Here is a 21,940-nt window from a genome sequence, read left to right as displayed (position 1 = left end):
CAGCCCTCATCTGACCTTCTGAGTCAGAATCTAGATTTAAAAAAAAAAAAAAAAAAAATTTATTTTGGCCATGCTGCTCGGCCTGTGGGATCTTAGTTCCCTGACCAGGGATGGAACCTGTGCCCTCTGCCGTGGAAGTGCAGAGTCTTAACCACTGGACTTCCAGGAAAGTCCCAGAACCTACATTTTTAATTAAGGTCCCTGGAAAGGCACCTGTGTGCTGAAACTGGGGGAGCACGGGGCTGGGGGAAAACCCCTGCAGGCGGCGTGCTCGGTGGTGGCCTAGTTCTGAAATCTGGGGCAGGACCTGGTGCCTAGTGAAGTTGTACAAGGAAAGTCTTTGCAGTGGGAGGGCTGGGGGAAGGGAAATGAAAGTGGTCCTTAGGGGATGGGGCAGCCATTCAAAACCACTGGCCTAGGCAGTTGCTGTGGTTCTTCAACTAACACTCAGAAGGTTGGCATCCTGGGCCCTGGTAGCTTAGATTGTTGTTTACTGTTCAGTCACTAAGTCATGTCCAACTCTTTCTTCAACCCCACGGACTGTTGCCCACCAAGCTCCTCTGTCTATGGGGTTGCCTAGGCAAGAATACAGGAAGAGGTTGCCATTTCCTTCTCCGGGTAGCTTAGGTGGTTTTTCCCATTTGATCTTCCCTTAACCATGTGAGATGGCTTCTTGTGCCTTTTTATGGCTGAGGGGACAGTTGCAAGGGAGCAACTCCTTGTAGCTCCTTGTAGGTCACAGAGAGGTGCAAATAGAATGGAAAGAGGGAAAGTTAGAAAGGAAGGCAGGATTCTCAGAGATCTGACCCCAGAACTGAAGTTTGCCTCTCCACAGGCAGCTCCCCTCCCTCTCATCAGCCCTGAGGGTGGCCATGGGCTGGGGCTGGCTCCAAAAGACCACACCTGGGTCTTGAGGCTTTTAAGCCAGGTTCTTGTGTCTTCAGGCTTCTCTGGTGAAGACTGCCTGCAATTCAGGAGACCCACGTTCGATTCCTGGGTCAGGACGATCCCCTGGAGAAGGAAATGGCAACCCACTCCAGTATTCTTGCCTGGGAAATCCCATGGACAGAGGAGCCTGGCAGGCTACAGTCCATGGGGTCGCAAAGAGTTGGACACGACTGGGCAACTGACACTTTCACTTCATTTCCTTAGATCTGCAGAGGCCATGTGTTCCCCAACCCTGTTGGACTTTAACTCCAAACACCAAGCACATGACAGCTCATAACACAAGCCGGTCAATAGGAAGGCTGGCCCAGCCAGCAATGGCCCCTGCCAAAGGAAGTTTCCTGGCTGGGAGAACCTGGCCGTGGCTGCCTCTGGTCCTGCCAGGATAGGCGAAGGGCAGGGGATCCCAGAGGCCAAGTCAGCAGCCCATCACTCTCAGGTGAGGACAATGAACCAGAGCAAGATGGTAACCTGTTCAAGGTCACACAGCAAGCTCTTCTTGGGAAGGAGTGAGGGGGCATGCCTGGTCGCACTGCTTTGTAGGGGACAATGAGGAAGGGCAGCATGAGGCCCTGATGGACTTGGGCAAAAGTAACCCTGGGGGCCAGGCAGCCTCCCAGCTTTGTCATTGCTTCCGCTCACCTGCTGCCCCCTGGGGACTCAATCATGGAGAGTACAGAGAGTCTATGCACTTCTCACCCACCTGCCCACCTGCCACCAGGAGGTGTTCTCAGAGACGGTTCCCTAAACGATAAAGGCAGATCAGGATCTGGGCTCCCCATGAAGTCCAACCCTAACTGGGCCTGGTTGTGTTGCTCCAAGACCAAATCATCAAAGGCAGTGTCTTCCCAGAAGGTTGCTCTCACCCCCCCACTCAAACCAGGGTCCCCAACACATCCTCCCCACTCCACTCGGAGCAGCGGGTCATGTCTGAAGGATGTCACACCTGCAGGAAATGTCACGGTCTGTGAGGTGCGAGCTGTGGATGAGCAGCCTCCTTGGTGTTCAGCTCTGACCCCTGGCTACATCTCTGCCGCTGCCTTTTTTTTTTTTTTTCCTGGAACCACTCGGTTCAAGCCCAGATGCTGGCCCTTCTCTTCTCTAGATGAGCCAAAACAGTCTGCTTTCTTCAAAAGGAAACTTGTAAGAACGGGAGGGAAGCCAAAAAGAAAACAGGAACAAATGCAAGTGTGACAAGACTGATGGATGCATAGAAAACAGATTCCCAATTTGGGACAGAAACCGGCTCCCATGAGGTCCAGATGGGAACGCTCTTTGAAACTGTAAAATTCTATAAGGACACTAAAATTTAATTATTACGAACACTCCATCTTTTAAAGTTGTCTAAGACCAAAGAAGTTAAAAAGATTAAGTCAACTCCAGGGATAAACCCTTGCATGATCTGGAGTTGTTGGAACTGAGAGTCCTGATCACAGGATTTCTAGAACTTGATGCTTGCTGCCTGTCCGAGGATATCAACGAGAAGAGGGGGCTGCCTTGATGGAAAGCCTTGTGGGATCTCAGGGGCTCTTTGCTACCCAAGACATCTTGACTAGCCTGTCCTGGGAGGCGTGGGCGTGCCTGGCTGGCAGGGCGTCCCAGACGCAGGGCTGGCAGGGCGTCCCAGACGCAGGGCTGGCACAACCAGGGGAAAGACACGCTTGCTATGTGCCTGAACCAGATGTGAGTCAGTGGGTGATGATGCTGACCAAAGGGCAGGGGTGCTGTGGGCCTGCAGGCATCCTCCTCAAGGGTGAAGGGGACTGGACAGAGGCTGCCCCTGCACCTTCTCCCCATCTCTGCCCCGAGATCCTCAAGGCCTGCACCCTGAATCCCAGCTGACCTCAAAGAGGGGGTCCAGTGGCCAGGGTTGGGACAGTTTCACCCTTTTTTATTTTTTACAGAGCAGGAAATGGAGGTGACCTATAGATGATAAATGACTTGGACGCAAGCCGTTGACTCCTCTCTGAGCTGCTTGGGTCTCACTAGGATCTTGCACTCCATTTGGTTTGGGAACCGCTCACTTGTGGAGGGCTCCCTCCCTATATAAGGCACCACCCAGACACTCCTGAGGAGCCTCCAGTCTCATGGTTGCAGACGGGGAGTGAAATCCCTCCTGATTTTCCTTCCTCCTGATCAGCATCTCCCAAACTGAGGTTCAGTGGAACAGGTTTGCCCAGATGTTTCCCGGGTTCCCATTACCCTTGCTCATTACAGCAGCCAGCATGTCCATGCTGACTGCATGCTGAGCGCAGTGCCTGCGGCCTGACATGGAATAACAAATGCAGTCTCCACGAGATGCCTGTGAGATGAGTACTGCCTCGGTGTATGAGTGAGGAAAAAAGGCACTAAGGGGTTCGGCACCTTGCCCAACAACACACAGCTGGCTGGCGAGAAGCAGATGTGGGATTGAAGTCAGAGCCACTTACTCCAGAGCACGGGGTCACGGAGTCAAACAGACATGTCTGTGCAGGATTTCTGAGTTTTTCACATGCCCACAGGCAGTGTACGTTCCCAAGAGGAGGATGCAGGATGTCGTTCACCCCAAAAGTATGTTCCTCATTTATCTGATAACTATGTATTGACCGACTGCTCTGTGCTTGCCTGGTGTTGGAGGCACAGTGGAGTGCCAGGCAGACATGAACTCTGAAGGCACAGTGACTGCAAGGGGATGGTTTGGGTTATGGTGAACCTCAGAGGGTACCCTTTAAGCACTCCAAAGTTTGGTGTTTTTTTTTTAATTTAGCCTTTTTAGACAGAAGATTTCTAAGATCAGCCACACGAAGCAACACGTCCTGAATCTGAGTTCTTATTCTCTTTGGGAGCCAGATTTTCAACTCTGCACATGTACACACGGTATCATGTGCCATCATGGAGAGGTGTCCTCTGGGCCTATGAAGGCGAGTGAGCCGTGTCCACACACTAAACAAGACCGAGCATCCTCATGATTATCAGCACTGATCCATCAAGCATCTATTATGTACCAGACCCCATGCCGGGCACAGCGTTAGAGCAGTAAAGCGAACAGACCTGGTGTCCAGAACACTGGGGTGTGTGACCTGGAAGGAGAAGGTCATTACTTGCATAATACAAAAGCAAATATAAAATTACAAAGTGCGATTAGCAGGAAGGAGCAAAAAGAGAGGATACAAGAGCTCAGACAAGGGACCTGACTGCAGAAGCACTGTGTTGAGGGGTGGGGGTGCTCTGCATCCACCCCCAATAGTTTCTGTTGACTGAGCCTTGGGTTCCGTGGAATGTACAGGACACATTCCGGGACTGGCTTCACTTTACCATGCTGTCCTTTGCTTTGCTTCATTTGGAGGTGGGAGGGGAGGGAATGAAAAAGAAAGCAAAAAAGGTGTAACTTACTTTACCCCAGCAAGAAGAGAGACAGGGTTTCTAGAAGGGATCATTTCTGTCTCTGAAGGCCACTCCTGAGGACAGAGAGGGGATTGTTACTTTGTTACTACCTACCCTCACCCTCACCTTTCCTATCCTCATTTTTCTGCCCGAGTCTCAAAGCAAGTTTTACACCAGGGGATTTGGGGAGTTTGCAGATGGGAAAAGGACTGGGGTAAGAGCTCATGAAGTCTGTTCTTCTGGCCTTTTCTGAACCATGAACTACCGATCTGGGATCTCATGCTTGGTACAGGAAGCTGGTCCGAGAGTTTTGTGAGTGGCCCTGGGGTCCCCATGGCTTGCTGCAGATGGTTTCTCAGGCGGAAATGGTCCACCCCCCTGGAGGAGTGGCAGCAAAGTTGGGGTGACTGTGGCTGGCATGTCTACCTGGACAAGGCTAGGGGCCATGTCCACCAGCACCGCGGGCCCCAAAACGTTCTACAATGGTGAAGAGGAGAACCACTTAGGAGTGCAAAGCGGAGAGCACCTACTCAAATGCAAGAGAGGAGCCTGTGGCCTATGAAGGTCCCCTGCATCAGATGGCACAGCAGGCCCAGCTCCCCCAGCCTCAGTTCTAGGCTGCTCCTCTTTATTTGTACTCACTCCCTGAGGATGCCAGCTACATGGTTTTCAGTTTCATGGGTACTCTTGAGGACTCTCAAATTTATTAATACAGTTCCAGCTGGGTCCCTTCCTCTAAAACGCAAACCTGTGTATTCAACTCCCCTCCCCTTGAGTGTCTAATGGCATCCCAAACTTTACATGCCCCTAAACTGAATTCCCAGCACACATGTACCCCACAAACTGGCTCCATCACCTAATCACTGAATGGCAACTCTATCCCTCTGGATGCAGAGGCAGAAACACCTGTCATCATCCTTGACTTCTCTTTCGTCCAGTCCTCAGCGAATCTTTAGGCTCTGCCCTCAGAAGATATCCAGAATCCCACTGCTACTCACCACCTCCCCTGCTACATTCCAGTCCAACCCACTGTTTCTTACCTGGGTTATTGTCCGCACCTCCTAGTATTTCTATTATTGGCCCCTTTCAGCCTATTCTTAACACATCAGCCAGAGTGATTCTTTCAAAAAGCAAGTCATATCATATGACTCTTCCCTTCAAAACCTTTCAATGACTCCCAACTCACTCAGAATAAAAGCAAAATCTTCCCAAGAACTGCATGAGCCAATTTAAATTGGTCCCTGGTTACCTCCCTGCACTCCTCTCCTGGTCCTCCCTGTGACCTGGTCCCCTGAACACAGATGCTGCTGCCTCAGGACCCTTGCACTTGCTGTCTCCTCTGCTAAGGGCTTTCCTGCCCCATGTCCACAGGCGTCGTTTCCCTTCTCCCTCCCCACCCCCTCTTCTCTCTATATATACATATAGTCCCTTTACAGTCAGACTGCATTTACATGGTAGCCCTCACTTCACTCAATACTCTACTCCCCTCTCCATTTCACTTCTCCCCACCGCACTCATCAGCTGACACTCTATGCAGTTACTCGCTTGTTCGCCGTCTGTCTCTCCCAGGGGGACGGGAGTTCCATGAGGGTGGGGAATTTTGTCAGTTCTGCTCTCTGCGACATCCTCCTGGAACGATGCCCAACACATGAGAGCAGGCGTTGGCCCTGCATTCTGGAGTGAGTGGATGAATCAATGAATGAATGAAGGGCCGAGATCTACCATCTTTCTTAACTAAACCCGATAATGCATCACATAGTTATTGTTCTCCACTTGCTGCTTCAAGTGGAGCGAGAACTTAAGAAATTTTTAAGAGCAACTTGAGTGCAAAATGTTTCTGTCTTTATGTGAATTTTTCAACGTTTCTCACCCACAACTAATTGGATGGTAGGTTTTTAAGCAAATTACAAGCCTCTCTCAGCATCCGACTTTGCTTTTCATTAAAAAAACCTCTATGTTCATATTTCATGGGCTCGGATACTATTTAATTAAATCATACACATCCAATAATACTGGCATATTTATTATAATGTTTATTATAAACACAATCATTGTTTTTTAGTAGCTCAAGTCATGTCTGACTCTTTGCGACCCCATGGACTGTAGCCTGCCAGGCTCTTCTGTCCATGGGATTTCCCAGGTAATACTGGAGTGGGTTGTCATTTCCCCCTCCATGGATCTTCCTGACCCAGGGATTGAACCCGCCGCTCCTGCTGCATCTCCTGCTTCGCAGGCAGATTCTTTTAACACTGAGCCACCGGGGAAGCCATACACATGATTATGTTTGTATTATTATAAAACACTGTTAAAATAGTGGCATAAACAGGTTTGGAAACAAGTAGAGCTGACTCTTGGCTACATTTAAAGCTGAGCATCAGAGGGCTTGGATGCTCCCTGTGTCATCGGGGGAGTGAGGAGCATCCATTCACATGCCGGGTTGGTTAAACGAAAACCAACTGAGCCTCGGCTCTTATCTTGTTTTATCCACAGCTGGGATCCTAAGAGCAGTTCAGAAAGATGTCTGGCACCACCCAACCCTCTGGCTCCTGTCTCTGCAAAGTGCACCCATGCCAATTATTCCTTAGGTCACGGTGAACATGTGACTTGATGACCTGCAAATGGGAGACCTCTGTGCTGCCTTCCTCAAGGGCTTGTGTGCAGCCCTCTGACTCCATTGGCTGGATCCCATTACACAGAAGCTCTGACCCACGGGTGAGATGGAGAAACAGCCCAGGTGAGATGTGCTCTGAGTCCAGCCTGGGCAACAGCTTTGTTTGGCACAGCCCTGTCTAGTGAGTATGGCATCATGAAACCAAACAGCGTTTAGGCTCTCAGAGGGAGGCATTCCTCGTTTTGAGCAAAAATAACAAAACATGCAAGAGAAGCCAGCCATGGCCATGTATTGTAGAGGGTCTACTTCAGAGGGACTCCTTAGTAGATGTCAGAAGTAAAACTGGAGACAGAGGGAGGAAGACTTCGTTTTGGGGCTTCCCTGGTGGCTCAGTGGTAAAGAACTCGCCTGCCAATGCAGGAAACACAGGTTCGTTCCCTTGGTTGGGAAGATCCATGGGAGAAGGAAATGGCAACCCGCTCCAGTACTCTTGCCTGGGAAATCCCATGGACAGAGGAGCCTGGTGAACTACAGTCCATGCGGTCACAGAAGAGTCAGACACGACTTGGCGAGTAAACAACAACAACGCTAAGTGCCTACTGTGTGCTGGGTGCTGCAGTAGGTGCAGGGTGGCATGAACACAGCACCAGCAGGGCTTTGTGTGACACTAGTCTTGTACCAGTTAATGACCTAACGTCATATATTCCCCTCAAAAAGATACACAAAGAGCAACAATGACCAAGGCAAGGGATCCTCAAGGGTCACCTTGGCTCTGACCCTCAGAAGCGACTAATTCTCAGGTGGCCCTGGCTCATCTGTCACAGGGTGTTTTATTATATAAGCATTCAGAGATGAAAAATGTCATGAATATATCAAAAAGACTGCAAAAGAAAAGGAAAATAATTAAAAATGGAAACCAGAAGCAAATGAAATGATGAGATGTGGTGATACCATGTCATTCTTTTCCCCCCTTTACAAGACCCAAAGGGGAACTCTGAAGTCTGGGTAAGACTCATTGTAGAAGCTAATAAAAATGAAGACTTTAAAGACCCACCACCCGCCCCCGCCAAAGATGGTGATTTAGTGTGTCTGGAATTCTTAATAAGCCTCCTAGGTGGTTTTCTGATGCAGGTGGTCCCCTAAGTGAACATCCCGGTGAAATAATCCAAACTAGGTCCCCTTCACACAGCTGGGAACACAGGAAATTTACCACCTCAGGCTGAAATTAACCAGACGATACCTACTAGACCAGCAAACTACTCTCCCCTCTAAGCACCTGCCCAGCCGGATTCAGAACATTACCTTAATGGAACACCTGCTGCTGGCCAGCACCAGTGGGCTAAACAACTAAAATGTCTTAGTTTTTAAGGCTATAAATGATTAACACTAGTGTTAATTACTGTGATGAAGTAACTTAACAGAACCAACAAATCAGCTACAGTATCTGATGCCAATCTATTGAGGTACATCAAAGGAATTGGCCCCTCCGTGAAGGCCAAGTTAACCCAGGCTTCCTCTCACCAAACTCACTGGTTAAAATTCATTCAAAGGAGTCTAAACGTGAATGAAGGAGGTAGGAGGAGAAAACACCTATAAGCCCATGCATTGATTATAAGAGAAACTCTGAAAAGCTTCTGGAGGAATATCATAAATTAAAGAGGGAAATCCAGTCCACAGGCAGGGCCAGCAGCCTGGGCAGCAAGTCCTGGGATGGAACGAATATCCAGGCGTTTCCTTACAGATTCAATCACCTGTGAGCACTTGGCACCAAATAAAACATTTATCCCAAACAGAGATTACAGGACAGAGGCAACGGATAAGGATCAAGGTGCAGGGAATGATGCCCTGGTGATCCAGTTTGGTTAAGGCTCTGCGCTTCCAATGTAGGGAGCCTGGGTTCAATCCCTTGGCAGGAAACTAAGAATTCACATACCACAGGAATGCCCCCCAAAAAAAGATGTACCTTTAATGCAGAATTAAGGTGCTTCTCCTGCGATAAACTTTTGCTGAGGAACTAACTGTGTGCCCTGTCACCAGAACATTCCTTTGATTCTCTCCATGTGTAGAGCATGTGCTTTTGTGAGCTTAAAAGCAAGCATGGAGTCTACTGTTCAAGTTCAGTGTGTTTTACACTCAACACTCCCCTCTCTGCAGTGCACTTTGCTTACTAGGGAGGTCCCTGGGTGTTCTCAGGTCCTAAGCACCTCTTTAGAGGATTCCCAGGTGATGCTAGTGGTAAAGAACCCGCCTGCCAATGCAAGAGATGCAAGAGACGCAGATTCTATCCCTGAGTCAGAATGATGCTTTTGGAGTAGGAAGTGGCAACCCACTCCAGTATTCTTGCCTAGGAAATCCCATGGACAGAGGAGTGTTCCGTCCGTGGCTACAGTCCATGAGCTCGCAAAGAATCGGACATGACTGAGCACACACAACCACCTCCTTATTTACATACCACATCAATAGGGCCCCAATCCAGCTTCCCAGCCCGCAATGATCAGAAACTATCTAAAGGCTGCCAGGGAGTACAGACAATATCCACAAATAACAGATGAAAAAGGAGACGGTGAGAAGTACAACCTTCTCCAAAAATACTTGAACCACATCTCAAGCTTCTGGATCCTGCACACCTGAACTCTGAGAGTGTCACTTCACCACCACAAAAGACAAGGTGCTGGTCACCTTGAGCCTTCCAGGAAAGGTGAAATGATGTTCTGGGCAATTTTTAAAAGTGAGGGAAGTAGCAGCTTCATTAGACCTGACAGCAAAACGTCTGTGCATAGAAGCATCCCCCTTCCTGTGTCCAAGACGGACACCAGGCACTCGGCCCGGCCTGGATCCCTGAGCATGACCCTGCCTGGAATCCTGCTCATGGCACCCCTGGCAGCTGCTCCCCTTGCACAGATGGAAACCCAAAACCCACTTGCCAACCATGGCTTGGAAAGACTCTTATGAAAATAGAAAAAAAAAAAAAAACTAAAAAGTTGATGCCAGGGAGCAAGGTTTAATTCTCTGGTGCCTGGATCTGCTCATCCCCTAACAAAGCTGGCAGACGAGGTGGCTCCTCACACCCGAGCTGGCTGAGACTGCTCAGCGTGGTCTCCCAAGAACATACAAATCGGACTTGACCAGGAAGGACCAACCACCTGCCAGTGCAGGAGACGCTGCAGATTCAGGTTTGGTCCCTGGGTTGGAAGATCCCCTGGTGGAGGGCATGGCAATCCACTCCAGTGTTCTTGCCTGGAGAATCCCATGGACAGAGGAGCCTGGCGGGCTACAGTCCGTAGGGTCTCAGAGTCTGACATGACTGAGCACGCACACAGAAAGGACCAAGACTTTCGTTCACCTCAAGTATAAGTTTAATCCTTCAAATTAGCTTGTGCTTCTTGTCCACACCTGGGCAGCTGGGTACTAACAAGCCACATAACCTCTGTGCTGCAGGTTCCCCATCTGTAAAATGGGAAATATAAAAGTATCTCATAGGGCTGGTACAATGATTAAATGGGGCAGTATGTGTAAGGCCCTGAAAACAGTGGCCATCATCAAGTGCTTTGAAATATCAGTGACCATCCTTCTCATTTCGGTGAACTGGGGTCCCTTCGTTAAATTTTCATGGTTTCACAGAGCTAATGAAGTGTTTTCTTCCAAACTCTTTTAAAAATTTACACTTTAACTTTGAAATTAAAAACTGACAGAAAATAAGTTACACGGGGGGATGACAGAATTTTTTTTCTCCCACTATCATCTGAAAAATGATTTCCTTTTATGGTCATTATCTGATGGGAGAAAGGGAAGCTGCTACAGTCAGGAGAAGGGGGGCGACAGAGGACAAGATGGTTGGATGGCATCATCAACTCAATAGACATGAGTCTGAGCAAGCTCCAGGAGTTGGTAATGGACAGGGAAGCCTGGCGTGCTACATTCTATGGGGTCGCAAGGAGTCGGACACGACTGAGCGACTGAACAAGTCAGTACATGAAGCATAGACCTGCCTAAGACACAGCAAAGGGCCCCAGGGTGACGGGCAGCAGAAGCCAGAGTGACAGCCACTTGAGCTCCTTCTCCGGGTGGAGGCAAGAGATGAAGAAGGAAGGTTCTGGCCAGCACGGACTGTGCGGCCATGGAACCTCACCGTTAGCCAAAGTCCAGCCCTTTGCACCTGAGCACCAGCCCCCACCGTGATTCAAACAGATTCCGGAGGTAACCGCAACCCACATAAGGGCGGGCACACCTGTGATCTTCACAACCATCCTTTCTGGTCAGATGGACTGTTACTGCTATTTACAGAAAGGAAAGCTGGGCTCAGAGGTTAAGGAACTTGCCTAAGGCTAACAGAGCTGATAAGGGGATGAAGCCACAATCAAACATTTTATTCATTTGACAAACATTTATTGAGCAGCTGCTACCTGGCAGGCAGTGTGGGAGAAGCTGGAGATGCAGCAGTGAACACACTGAAGTTCCTGCTCAGGGAGAACTTTCATTCTAGGAGGGGGCACATTTAGTAAACCAAGCGAACAAATCAAGAAAAGAATGTATGAATGAGTGAAGGGCCTCTGAGAACAGAAGAGCAGAGGGAGGAGACGGAGGGACGAGGGCAGTACTTCAGGTCGGGTGGACAGGTGATAAGCAGCTCAGGGTCTGGGGCCAGTCAGCGTCCTTAGCTACATCCCAGTGCCTGAAATGAAGTCTCAGCAAAACCCTGCGGGGCCCTGGGAGGCCAGGCATCCAGAGCTCCCTGGAGACCTCTGCATCCTCAGGTGCTCCAGGCTCATTTGCTGTGCCTGGGGGCCCAGATGGAGAGCAAGGACCATCTGAGGGCCTTTGGGAGTGTTTCTCTGAAACAACTATAAGACAAACTGAGGTTTGTCAGTTTCCATAAAGGAATCTCTTTTCCTTCCCAGGGCTTGGAAAGCATGAGCAGTTTCTTCAGCAACTTGTTCCTCAGCAGTCATCACCTGCCACGTTCCGGCTCTTTCCACCAAGGAAGGTCACTACATCCCATCCGTTTCCTCAGCGGGGCCTCCCCGGCTCTATCATTGTGAGGACTCAAGTCCTGATCACTGAGCGACAGTGGTCACCATCACCACCACAACCATCAGCCTCACAGGCACACCATCTCCTCTAGCCCAGCCACTCACAGACCAGGCCTGGGGCTCAGCCAGTGGCCTGTCCTACCCGTGACACGTGGGACCCATTCAAGGCCGATGTTTATTTCTGGCATGCTCCCCAACTTCTCCCCAACAGAACCCCATCAGCGCCAGTCACTTGGGAATGCAGTGATTACGTAGGATGTGTGCGCTCAGCCATGTCTGACTTTTTGCGACCCCATGGACTGTAGCCCAGCAGGCTCCTCTGTCCATGGGATTCTCCAGGCAACAATCCTGGAGCAGGTTGCCATTTCCTCCTCCAGGGGAACTTCCTGACATAGGGATTGAAGTCATGTCGCCTGAGTCTCCTGCACTGGGAGGCAGATTCTCTACCACTGCACCACCGGGGAAGCCCATCTACGTAAAACCCCAGTGAATCAGATGGTTTCACACAGCGGCCAAGAGCTGGAACCAGCGGGGTTTGGAATCGTTCACTGCAGTGGGGCAGAATGCAGGTGATGTGGTCCTTGTCAGACTCGGTCGATTTCTCTGTAAATGAAGGCAACTGTTCTACCTCAGGTGGTGGGAGAGCCTTCTGGGAGTTAGTGTCTGGAGGGAAGAACAGCCAGGAATACCCTCAGCTGCTGAATGGTGTCCAGTTACACCCCAAGGGTCCTCTGAAAACTGCTGTATATGGGACAAAGTTTGTCAGATCTACTGACCAACACCTTCCTGATCCAGACTGACCATGAAAGCTGTTTTCTGAATGGCTGGCTGGCTGAATCACTATAGGAAAATGTGCCTGAATTCACAGGCCCAATAATAGCTTTGGAAATAGAAGCCATCTGAAAATGTCCCTAAACTCGAGCTGGGCTGGCAAGGATTGGATGTGATTATAAAAAGCAAGTGAGAAGAGAATGTTACTGCAAGGAAAATTGAATCCACATGAGTTTTAAATAACTTCATTCCAATAGAGAATATTAAAATGTTATATTTTTGGCAAGTATTAAATTCTGACACAAATGCAATTTTCAATTTAAATTCTACTTTAACCTAAAAAAATGGCCAGATTTGTATCCCAAAGCCTAAACCCCTTCTATTATTAACTTACCTGTGAAACAAACTCTAGGTCATTTAAAAATGTTTTCTACTTAAAATTTACACTTAAGATTTAATGCTAAGACTCAAGAGGTCATCTAAACATAACTTTACCATACAGTAGGCTCTTATCTAAACATTGACATGCAAATATGCTTAAATATGTTCTGATTCAGGACATAAAGCAATACTTTAAACCCTATCTGTAGCTTTCTTTCAATACTGAAATGACACCCTACTGAGTAACCCGGGTAGCATCTATCAAGGAATTTTCAAAAACGTCGGCTTTGTCTGGTATCCTGCTGTGGGTTTTAAGCTGGACCTGTGAAGACATATTCAGGCATGAACTTATTCCATTAAAAGCTTTTATGTTCTCTGGACCATCCGCCTGAATTTCAGGTCGCTTTCTCTAAGACACTTAAAACGGAATTTAGCTGGCCCAAATAAGGCAGAAAACAGAAGCTCATACAAATCCTATCACCCCAGTGGTTCAGCAAGTTCAATAAAAGTGTTCCCAAGTCCTTTAATGGTTCACAACCGAATGTCACTTTTGCAGCAGCTAATAATTTACTGTAGCATCACAATGGTTTTTTTCCAATTCTTATTTTTAATCAGGAAAGTAAATAAAACCTACACACCCTTCAAGCTCCAATATTTTAAAAATAACTTTTGACAAAAACTTAACCCTTCATTTTGCACTCAATAGGGGCTTCCCTGGTGGCTCAGAGGTTAAAGCATCTGCCTCCAATGCGGGAGACCCGGGTTCAATCCCTGGGTTGGGAAGACCCCTTGGAGAAGGAAATGGCAACCCATTCCAGTACTCTTGCCTGAAGAATCCCATGGACGGAGGAGCCTGGTAGGTTACAGTCTGCGGGGTCACAAACAGTTGGACACGACTGAGCGACTTCACTTTCTTTCTTTGCACTCAATGGACTATGTGCTGAAATGGCAAGGGAAGCCCCGAGCAACTCTGATTCTGGCCAAACGGGTCACGGTTCTCACATGACATCTGAGAATACTCCTGGTGAACCTTGCTTTAGAACCACTTCCAAAATCAAAGAACATTATTATTATTAAACAGAGTTTTGTCGACTAATCAGACTGATCTAAAAAGCCAACTGGGCTCCCCTGGTGGCTCATCGGTAAAGAATCCACCTACAATTCAGATGTGAGTTTGATCCCTGGGTCAGGAAGAGTATCTGTTGAAGGAAATGGCAACCCACTCCAGTGTTCTTTCCTGGGAAATCCTATGGACAGAAGAGCCTGGCGGGCTACATACAGTTCATGCAGTTGCAGAGTCAGCCACAACTCAGCAACTAAACCACCACCATGAAGCCAAGTGGACCTGAAAGCTCTACGATGGAGGAAGAAGCATGGCCCACAATTAAAACAGTGAAACTAGATGTGTTGCCATGAGCAGCTCCACACTATCAACAGTCCTGCTGCACCAGGAAGCCTTTCCCAGAAGGGATGGATCTACCTGCTCACTGATGCTGGAAAAGCCCTCACTAGAGACGATAGCAAGTCCTGTATTCTACATTTAGAGAAAATGAAGCTTAAAAAAAAAAAAAAACAACTATAAAAATGATCAACAGGAAGGTTGTTAAGCTTGGAGGCAGTTCAAATCCTAGCTTTCCACTTGAGAGCTGTGTGACCTCTGAACAAAAATCACTCCCCGTTCCTGGTGTCTGTTCCCCCATCTGTAAACGATACCCACCTCGTGGGGTTCTTGTCAACTTTGGAAAACGCTCTGCACAGCAGCTCGCACAAAGCAAGCACCTGGAAACTGTCAGCTTCACCCCAGGGCTTATCAGACCACCTCCATCACCTATGGAGAGGAAGAGGCACGAGGGAGGGGAGTGGGAGAACTGAGGGCCACTAGTGTGGCTGGAGGCAGGGAGTGGATGGCAGCGGGTGGCATGGAGCCATGCTGGGCAGCCCTCAAACAGAACTCTGGGTGGGCATTTGCCTGAAGGGTGAGCAGCTTCACACTGTCCCCATATCACACTCACTCAAACCTGTTTCTGTTCCATTCAACGTTTTTTGAATACTAGCCATTTTCGTCTATAAAGAATTTCAAAGGTAATACGGATGTCATTATTTTCACCAACATATATTTCTTCTTTTTTAAACTCCACAGCACTGCCGTATTTAAGGCCTTTGATCCTGCAGGCAAACTCCCAGGAAAGGGTCAAGACACCAGGAAGGTGGGGCCCCAAGAGAAGCCTTTGAGCAACACGCTCAGCAAGAAACTGCACAACAGCCTGGCCATTCCTTTTCCCCTGGAGACCTATCACCTCTGTCTTCTACAGGCATATAGCCCAGGCTCAAGACCAGACCCCCAGCTTTCAGAAAATGTGAACAATGCTGTTAGTACCTATTCTGCCAATGTTGAGAACACAAGTACTTCAGCAATTAAGAGGTGCATAGTCATTATTTTTCCCACGTAAATTCTGAAATTCTGCAGTGTGCACTCAAGTCACCTGGGATGGTGACCTGACACACTACCCAGGTCACACCCCAAGGTCTCACTTTACTTAAAAGGCTGGTTTTAGGTCCTTGGAGCTGGGAGCCTGAGTGCCACCTCTGGGTTAAGTTTGAGAAATGCCGAGCTGGGGCCTGATAACCCTCTGGAGGCTCCTGAAGACACTCCCCTCAGTAGTGCTCTATCAGGACATTCACAGAGAGACTAGACCCCAAAGGGGCAGCAGCAGTAGGGTTCATGTGGCCAGGGAGAGAGGAGGCCATGGCAATGTCTCCAAAATGAATGACAGAAATGGCAGACCATTTCCCTCAATCCTCCGCCTGGTCTCTGGATTACTTTAACTGTGGCTTTTATATCTGAGTCAACCTTTCCTCGGGGCTTCCCTGGTGGTTCAGACGGTAAAGAATCTGTCTGCCATGCAGGAGACCTGGGTTTGATCCCTGGGTTGGGAAGATCCCCTGAAGAAGGAAATGGCAACCCACTCCAGTATTCTTGCCTGGAGAATCCCATAGACAGAGGAGCCTGGTGGGCTACAGTCCATGGGGTCGCAAAGAGTTGGACAGACTGAGCTACTAACACTTTCTTCACTTTACAGCCTTTCCTCACCCATCTGTACTCTAACCCACTTTCAAGGCAAAGTGTCCTTTATAAGTGTTTCTAATGGTAAGTCCATCAATTCAAAGTGAGGCCAGATAGCAAGCCAAAATACACAGAAATAAAATAACGAATGCATTTGCTGTTGTTCAATCACTGAGTCATGTCTGACTCTTTGCGACTGCATGGACTGCAGCACACCAGGCTCCTCTGTCCTCCACTATTTCCGAGTTTGCTCAAATTCATGTCCATTGAGTCAGTGATGCTATCTAACCATCTAATCAAATGCACTGTGAGATTAATTTTAGAAGAGTTGCTTTAACGTATTAAAAGTCTCCAGTTTAAATATCCACCCTCAAATATTAAGGTAGAAGCATCTTCTTGGCCTCCGAGCCTTGGGAGAACTGTGACGAAGTGAGAGAGGTTTTGAGGTAATAAAAACTAGAGACAGGCACCACACGCAAGCTGCACAAAGGTGGGGACTTTTTGTCCACTGATGTAAACTGGACACAATGTGTGTCTAGAACACAGCCTGCTATACGATAGGTACTCAGTAATTTACTGTGATTTTTTTAAAAACTGCGTGACAAAGTACTGGTAACATCCAAATTAAAAGAGCCAGCCTAGACACTGCCGGATGCTCCCAAACAGCTTCAGGGGCATAAGGCTTTAGTTAATAGCTTTAAAAATTTTTCCACTCCACAAAGAGTTAAACCCTAAGCCATTCTTGTGGAGGGAGGACCTGAGCGCCTTCTTGGGGACCCTCACCTGATTAAGTATCTGAGTATTCCCACATCGAGGGGGACGTGACAGCCCTCACCCGGCTCTTTCAGAGCCGATGGGAAATACGGAAGCATACACAGCCTGGGAGGAGTTCCTGCTAGAAGGAAAACTCGGGAGACCATCTTGCCCATTTCCCACTCTGGGTGAAGCAAAATACTTGCCCAAGGCTAAGCCACCGAGGAGGGGGATGGAGGTGGTGCTTTGTCAGGGGCCTGGAGGGACAGCAGGTGGGTGAGGTGGACAGCCACTCCCTGCTCCCAGAGCAGCGCCCCTTCCAGCTCACAGCACCCGGGGCTCCTCCTTGGGTTCTGGGCTCAGCACTCGGCTTCTAGAGCATTTACAGGGGTAATGCTGAAAGCCGCTTCGTGCCTCCGCCTCTTCCTTCCACACACGTGCCTCCTAAGCCTTTTGGGATTTTCTAAGCTGGGAATCCGTAAGTCACAAGTGTGAACATCTCACTGAGGGAGGCTGATCACACCTTCAGCTTTACCACCCTTTCCTGAACAGCACTGACACAGGCAGATAAAAAGTATCAGAACAAGTACTCCCATGGAGGACTTTATGAAACTGTTTCAGCCATTTTTAATCTTAAAAAAAATAAATAAATAAACCCAACAATTTCACAGCAACCTAATACAAATGTTACAACTTCTTTGTTTCATTCTTTGCAGATTCATAAAAATAAAAGTCTCCAGACTAGAGTGAAATGTCCACGAGTATACAAAGGAAGATGACACTTCACGTGGGCAATTATTTCACTCTTACCAAAGCTAAGTTCTGTCTACGCACTTAGCACCAGCGGCTGGCTGCATGTCTACCCTTGAGGTGGTACAGAATCGACATGAATTCACAAATATTCAATCAATGTCAAGTAGAGACAAGTGGGAGGAGGCGGGCTGGGGGGCTCAGCACTGCACTTCAGCGGTGCAGCGATGCAGCCTGGGAGCGCCCCTCCTACATGCACCTTCACTTTCCCCCTTAACTGACCCCAATGATGTACAAAATGCAGTCCTTTCACGGCTTTCAGAAAGTTTTTTATTGGTTACAATGATATAAAATGCATCATTTGAATTCCCCCTCGTCATGAAGTGCTTGCTAGCAACAGCATAAAAAAACCTTTCCATACATTTGACAAGCTCAAATGATTTATTTCATGCTGGAAGGGGAAAACATAGCAAACACCACTCTTGTCTATAATTATTAACCTCTCTCTCTCTCAAGGCTACATTGGTTAAAATCAAAGGACAACCCCTTTTGTATGTCATTTTGTAAATTTTAATGTTTTCTTTAGAATAGTCTTTTATATCACTCTCCAACAAGAATAAAATTACTAACAGCAAACTTCAATACAAGAACACTCTCCAGATTAACAACTCAAACAAAAATGTAAAATGTAAATCACATATAATACAATTGAAGCGTCCAAAACAATTTAAATAATTTTAAATATTTTATTTTTAAACTGCTACAAATGCTTTATACAATATTTCAACATAAAGTCCCCATAACAGAAATGTAACAAAATGGGAATGATAGTGAAAGGGTTAAAGTGGCACAAATTCACCAAACAAGTATTAAACTACAAATTTTAAGAGGTAGATTACTTTTAAAGTTGAGAACAACAAAAAAACATGAATAAAACCTAGCCATTTTCCACCAACTCAATCATTAATCAGGGGGAAGGCAGATAATGCATGGAGAAATGATACCTATACACTCAGAAATAGGCCAATTTGTTGGGCTTTTTAAATCTCTATTAGAGACTGAAGTGTAAAACCTGACATGTAAATTCATTTACACTTATGTGTAGACATACATCTGCACAAGCCTGCGATGTATCCTGGGCACTGACATACAGCTACCATTTCCAACAGTTACAAATTAGTGCCAGATATAATCTGAGAGGATCATGTCCATTTGGATATATAAACATGACACTGGAAGAGGCATAGAAAAAAGTCCATATCCAATCTGGTTTCCTCTCCATTATGCTGGCAATCGGCTTGTGATTAAAAAACAACAAACAAACAAGAAAACAGGCTAAGAAAGAAGCTCAATGCCTCTGTCTACAACTGACTTAAAGGAAAGGCATCAAGAGCTGGTATGTGTGACCAAAACATTATAAAACGAATGCATCCAATCTGCCACCCCTGAAACCTACACTCAGGACTACTGATGAAACAGAGAACTTGCTTTCCAAGGTCGGGTTCAAATCGTTCCTTTCTCTGCTATGTGCCAAAAACTAGGGCCACACTCAGGTCTGAGTTACCAGTCCCGGGGACCAGGAGCTGGGTCAGCCAGCCCGTCTCACAGCGCCCTCCGCTGTGCATCTCAATCATCTGCGAGCCCAGCCTGCAGGTTGGGTGCCAGCGAAGGAGTGCGTGCCTGATTCTACCCACGGTAACAAGAAGCCCGCTGGCAATCAGCTGTGTGTTAGGATTTTTGAGTCAGCTTCAACTGGTCTCAGAAGCTTGGTAGGTTTCGTATCCTTTGCCGTAGTGCTTATCCTAAGTTGAGCATGCAAGATATTTAGTCAATTATTAAGGTTTGTTCTATTTGGGGGGACTTTTCTACAGGAAGTTCCTAGAAAATAAGAAAACTGAAGATAAATGACATGACACAACCTGCTATGAACTGACCAAGTATAAGAAAAGGTAGGGAGACCATGGGACAAATGCGAAGACAGCAACAGGAACAGCAACAGGTCAGACACCAGACTAGGAAGAGGTGCAGGGATGTGCTGGGAGGGGCACAGACGATCTCCTTGGGTTGGTGTGGCAGAGATGGGATGTGAGAAATCAGCACCGTTTTCCTCTTTTAATCACTTTCGTGGTAAATGGAAAAACTTGGTCTGGAATTTTATTTTACTTCTCCATCACTTATTTACATGTCCTTAACTGGCTGCAATGGGAACACAGTATTTAAAAAACAACAACAAAAAAAAGTTCTCTAAAAGCAGTACTGAAGAACATAAAAATGCCTTGGGACTCACAAAGACTAAAGATGGGTAAGAAGGGAGCAGAAAATATACCTCTTTCCTTGTCTTTTTTGTCTTACAGCCCGGGGAAATGAGCCCTCAGCAACAGCTCTAAATGTAGTTCCACTGACAAGCGACCAGTGGGTTGTCCCAACCAGTGAAGGTGAGCCCAATAAAGAATGTGCTGGATTAAGAGCTGTAACAGGACAATCTAGAGAGGAGTATGCCTCTGCAGCTTTGTCCTAAGAAAAGGATTTGGAGCACATGCCTCTTTCGCACCCTGAATGGCACAATGGCTTGTGCTCCAGGAAATGACCGAACGGCAAATTCTGCTGAGCCCTCAGTGTGGGATGGAAAACTGACGTCGTTTTCACGGCTGACTGCAAGTGTATACTTGAAAATCTGTGGAATTCTAAACTGGTATTTGAATGTAAAACGCCTGTGCATTGAGGACCAGCCCTTAATCACAGTTATGATGAAACACACACAGGAAAAGGGTGTGCTGCCAGTTCCGGGGTAAGTCCTTGAATGTGCAATGGGGAGAGTACAGCAAAACACTGAAAACAGAATGAAAGCGGGTATTTCCAAACTTGCACTACAAAATCCCCCCTAAATAAAATTTCAAAGTAGAAATACACTGAAAAGGAAAGACGTCTAGTAAACTCCCTGCCAGTGTAGGTAACAAATGTGAACAGAGAGGCCTCTGCTAGGGGCCTGGGGCTGACACAGATGGACGACTACACCCTCCAGGCCTGCGCCGAGCACCCCGGCGTTACACCAACTTCACTACAAGGTACCGAGACGACCACAGCTCTCTGAAGAAACGCCCACTCTTCTGCCCAGATAATCAAAATATGATGTCCCACTGAATGTTCATTTTGTAATTCCCCCGAACACTTTACGATCGCTTGTAAGTGGCCTCTGGGAAAGGCGCGTCCTTCAGGCGCGTCCGCAGCACAGCTCCTGTGTCTCACACAAAGCTGTGGCCACTTCCACGGAAGCCTGCAGCCACCATACACAGCCAGAACAATTTACCCACCTCTTATCTGATTCTTGTTTCCTTTTAGGTCAAATTTCATGCCAGCAATGTTAACTCACAAACAAAGCAAAATAATTAAAACTAACTGGAGCAAAAAACAGAAACACAATTTTATTAGGCACTTCGGTCCTCTGCAGTCTTTAAGGGTCCTTTCAAAACCACTGGATGAACCTCACTCAGGTTTCCTTTATACAATATTAATTTTTCCATATCAATTTTACTTTTGAACTGTATAAATGGAATCCAATACAAAATAAGTGACTCTTTCAGATACTATTGGAGATAAAGAGGAATACACAGTACATTCTAAAGCATCAACCACTTGGGAAACGTTTTTTTAGCACAGTCTGTGAAAATGACAGCATGTTTTGGGTTCTTTAACCTTGGGAAGCACAGCTCAAGAATATCCTGTTGTTGTTGAACTTCCAGAACATAGACCGAGTACAAGGAGGTACACAGTGAGGCTGCTACCGGCAGGCAGTCTGGACAGCTGATCAACAGGTGTTTACTTTCGCCAAGACTAAGCTCCAAGATGCTGTATACGCACACGCCAGGGTCAGACACCAGATGCTGAGTGAGAGCTATAGTAATTTTTATGAAGAAGCTTAACCAAAAAAATCTGATCCTTTATTCCTACAGTCCATCATTCCAGTCTGCCCTCGGCTAATGATCCTTCTCTCCTTCTCTCCATCTTCAGCCATGACTTACGGCACCAGCACCAAGAACTCTGCCTCATCGACTGTGTGGTGGTTAACAGCTTCTCTGAGCCCCCATGACCTCTCCAGACAGCAGTCATCCTCCGCCCCCCGCAGTTAACTCTGCTTCTGTTCGCTTAAAATACCAAAGGATTCTGAGACACAAAGTTACAGCCAACAGCCTAGACTCACACAGCTCACTCTGAAAGGACGGGATTTCTCAACACTTCACAGAAATTCTAGCTGATGATGAAAAACTGCACAGG

At 47.4% G+C, this 21,940-nt stretch overlaps 1 protein-coding gene across 9 annotated transcripts in view; it reads right to left on the bottom strand.

Annotated features, from left to right (window-relative positions):
* The window catches only part of PRDM2 (PR/SET domain 2), a 132,597-nt gene that overhangs the window by 17,048 nt on the left and 93,609 nt on the right, over positions 1-21,940 (bottom strand). For 2 of the 9 annotated variants that reach the window (XM_070384937.1, XM_070384936.1), the window contains exon 9: positions 4,318-4,382. The exons of 6 other annotated variants lie outside the window; for them this stretch is intronic. In XM_070384937.1, the coding sequence (XP_070241038.1) occupies positions 4,358-4,382 (25 nt within the window). In that variant the 3' untranslated portion in view covers positions 4,318-4,357. Of the gene's footprint in view, positions 1-4,317; positions 4,383-17,734; positions 19,865-21,940 lie in introns of those variants that run through there. One more of the 9 variants, XM_070384938.1, reaches the window with a different exon arrangement.

This window comes from Bos mutus, chromosome 16 (genome assembly GCF_027580195.1).
Source record: "Bos mutus isolate GX-2022 chromosome 16, NWIPB_WYAK_1.1, whole genome shotgun sequence".
Taxonomy (NCBI): domain Eukaryota; kingdom Metazoa; phylum Chordata; class Mammalia; order Artiodactyla; family Bovidae; genus Bos; species Bos mutus.
The sequence above is the reverse complement of the archived record's forward strand: the minus strand, read 5'-3'. Positions and strand labels throughout refer to the sequence as shown.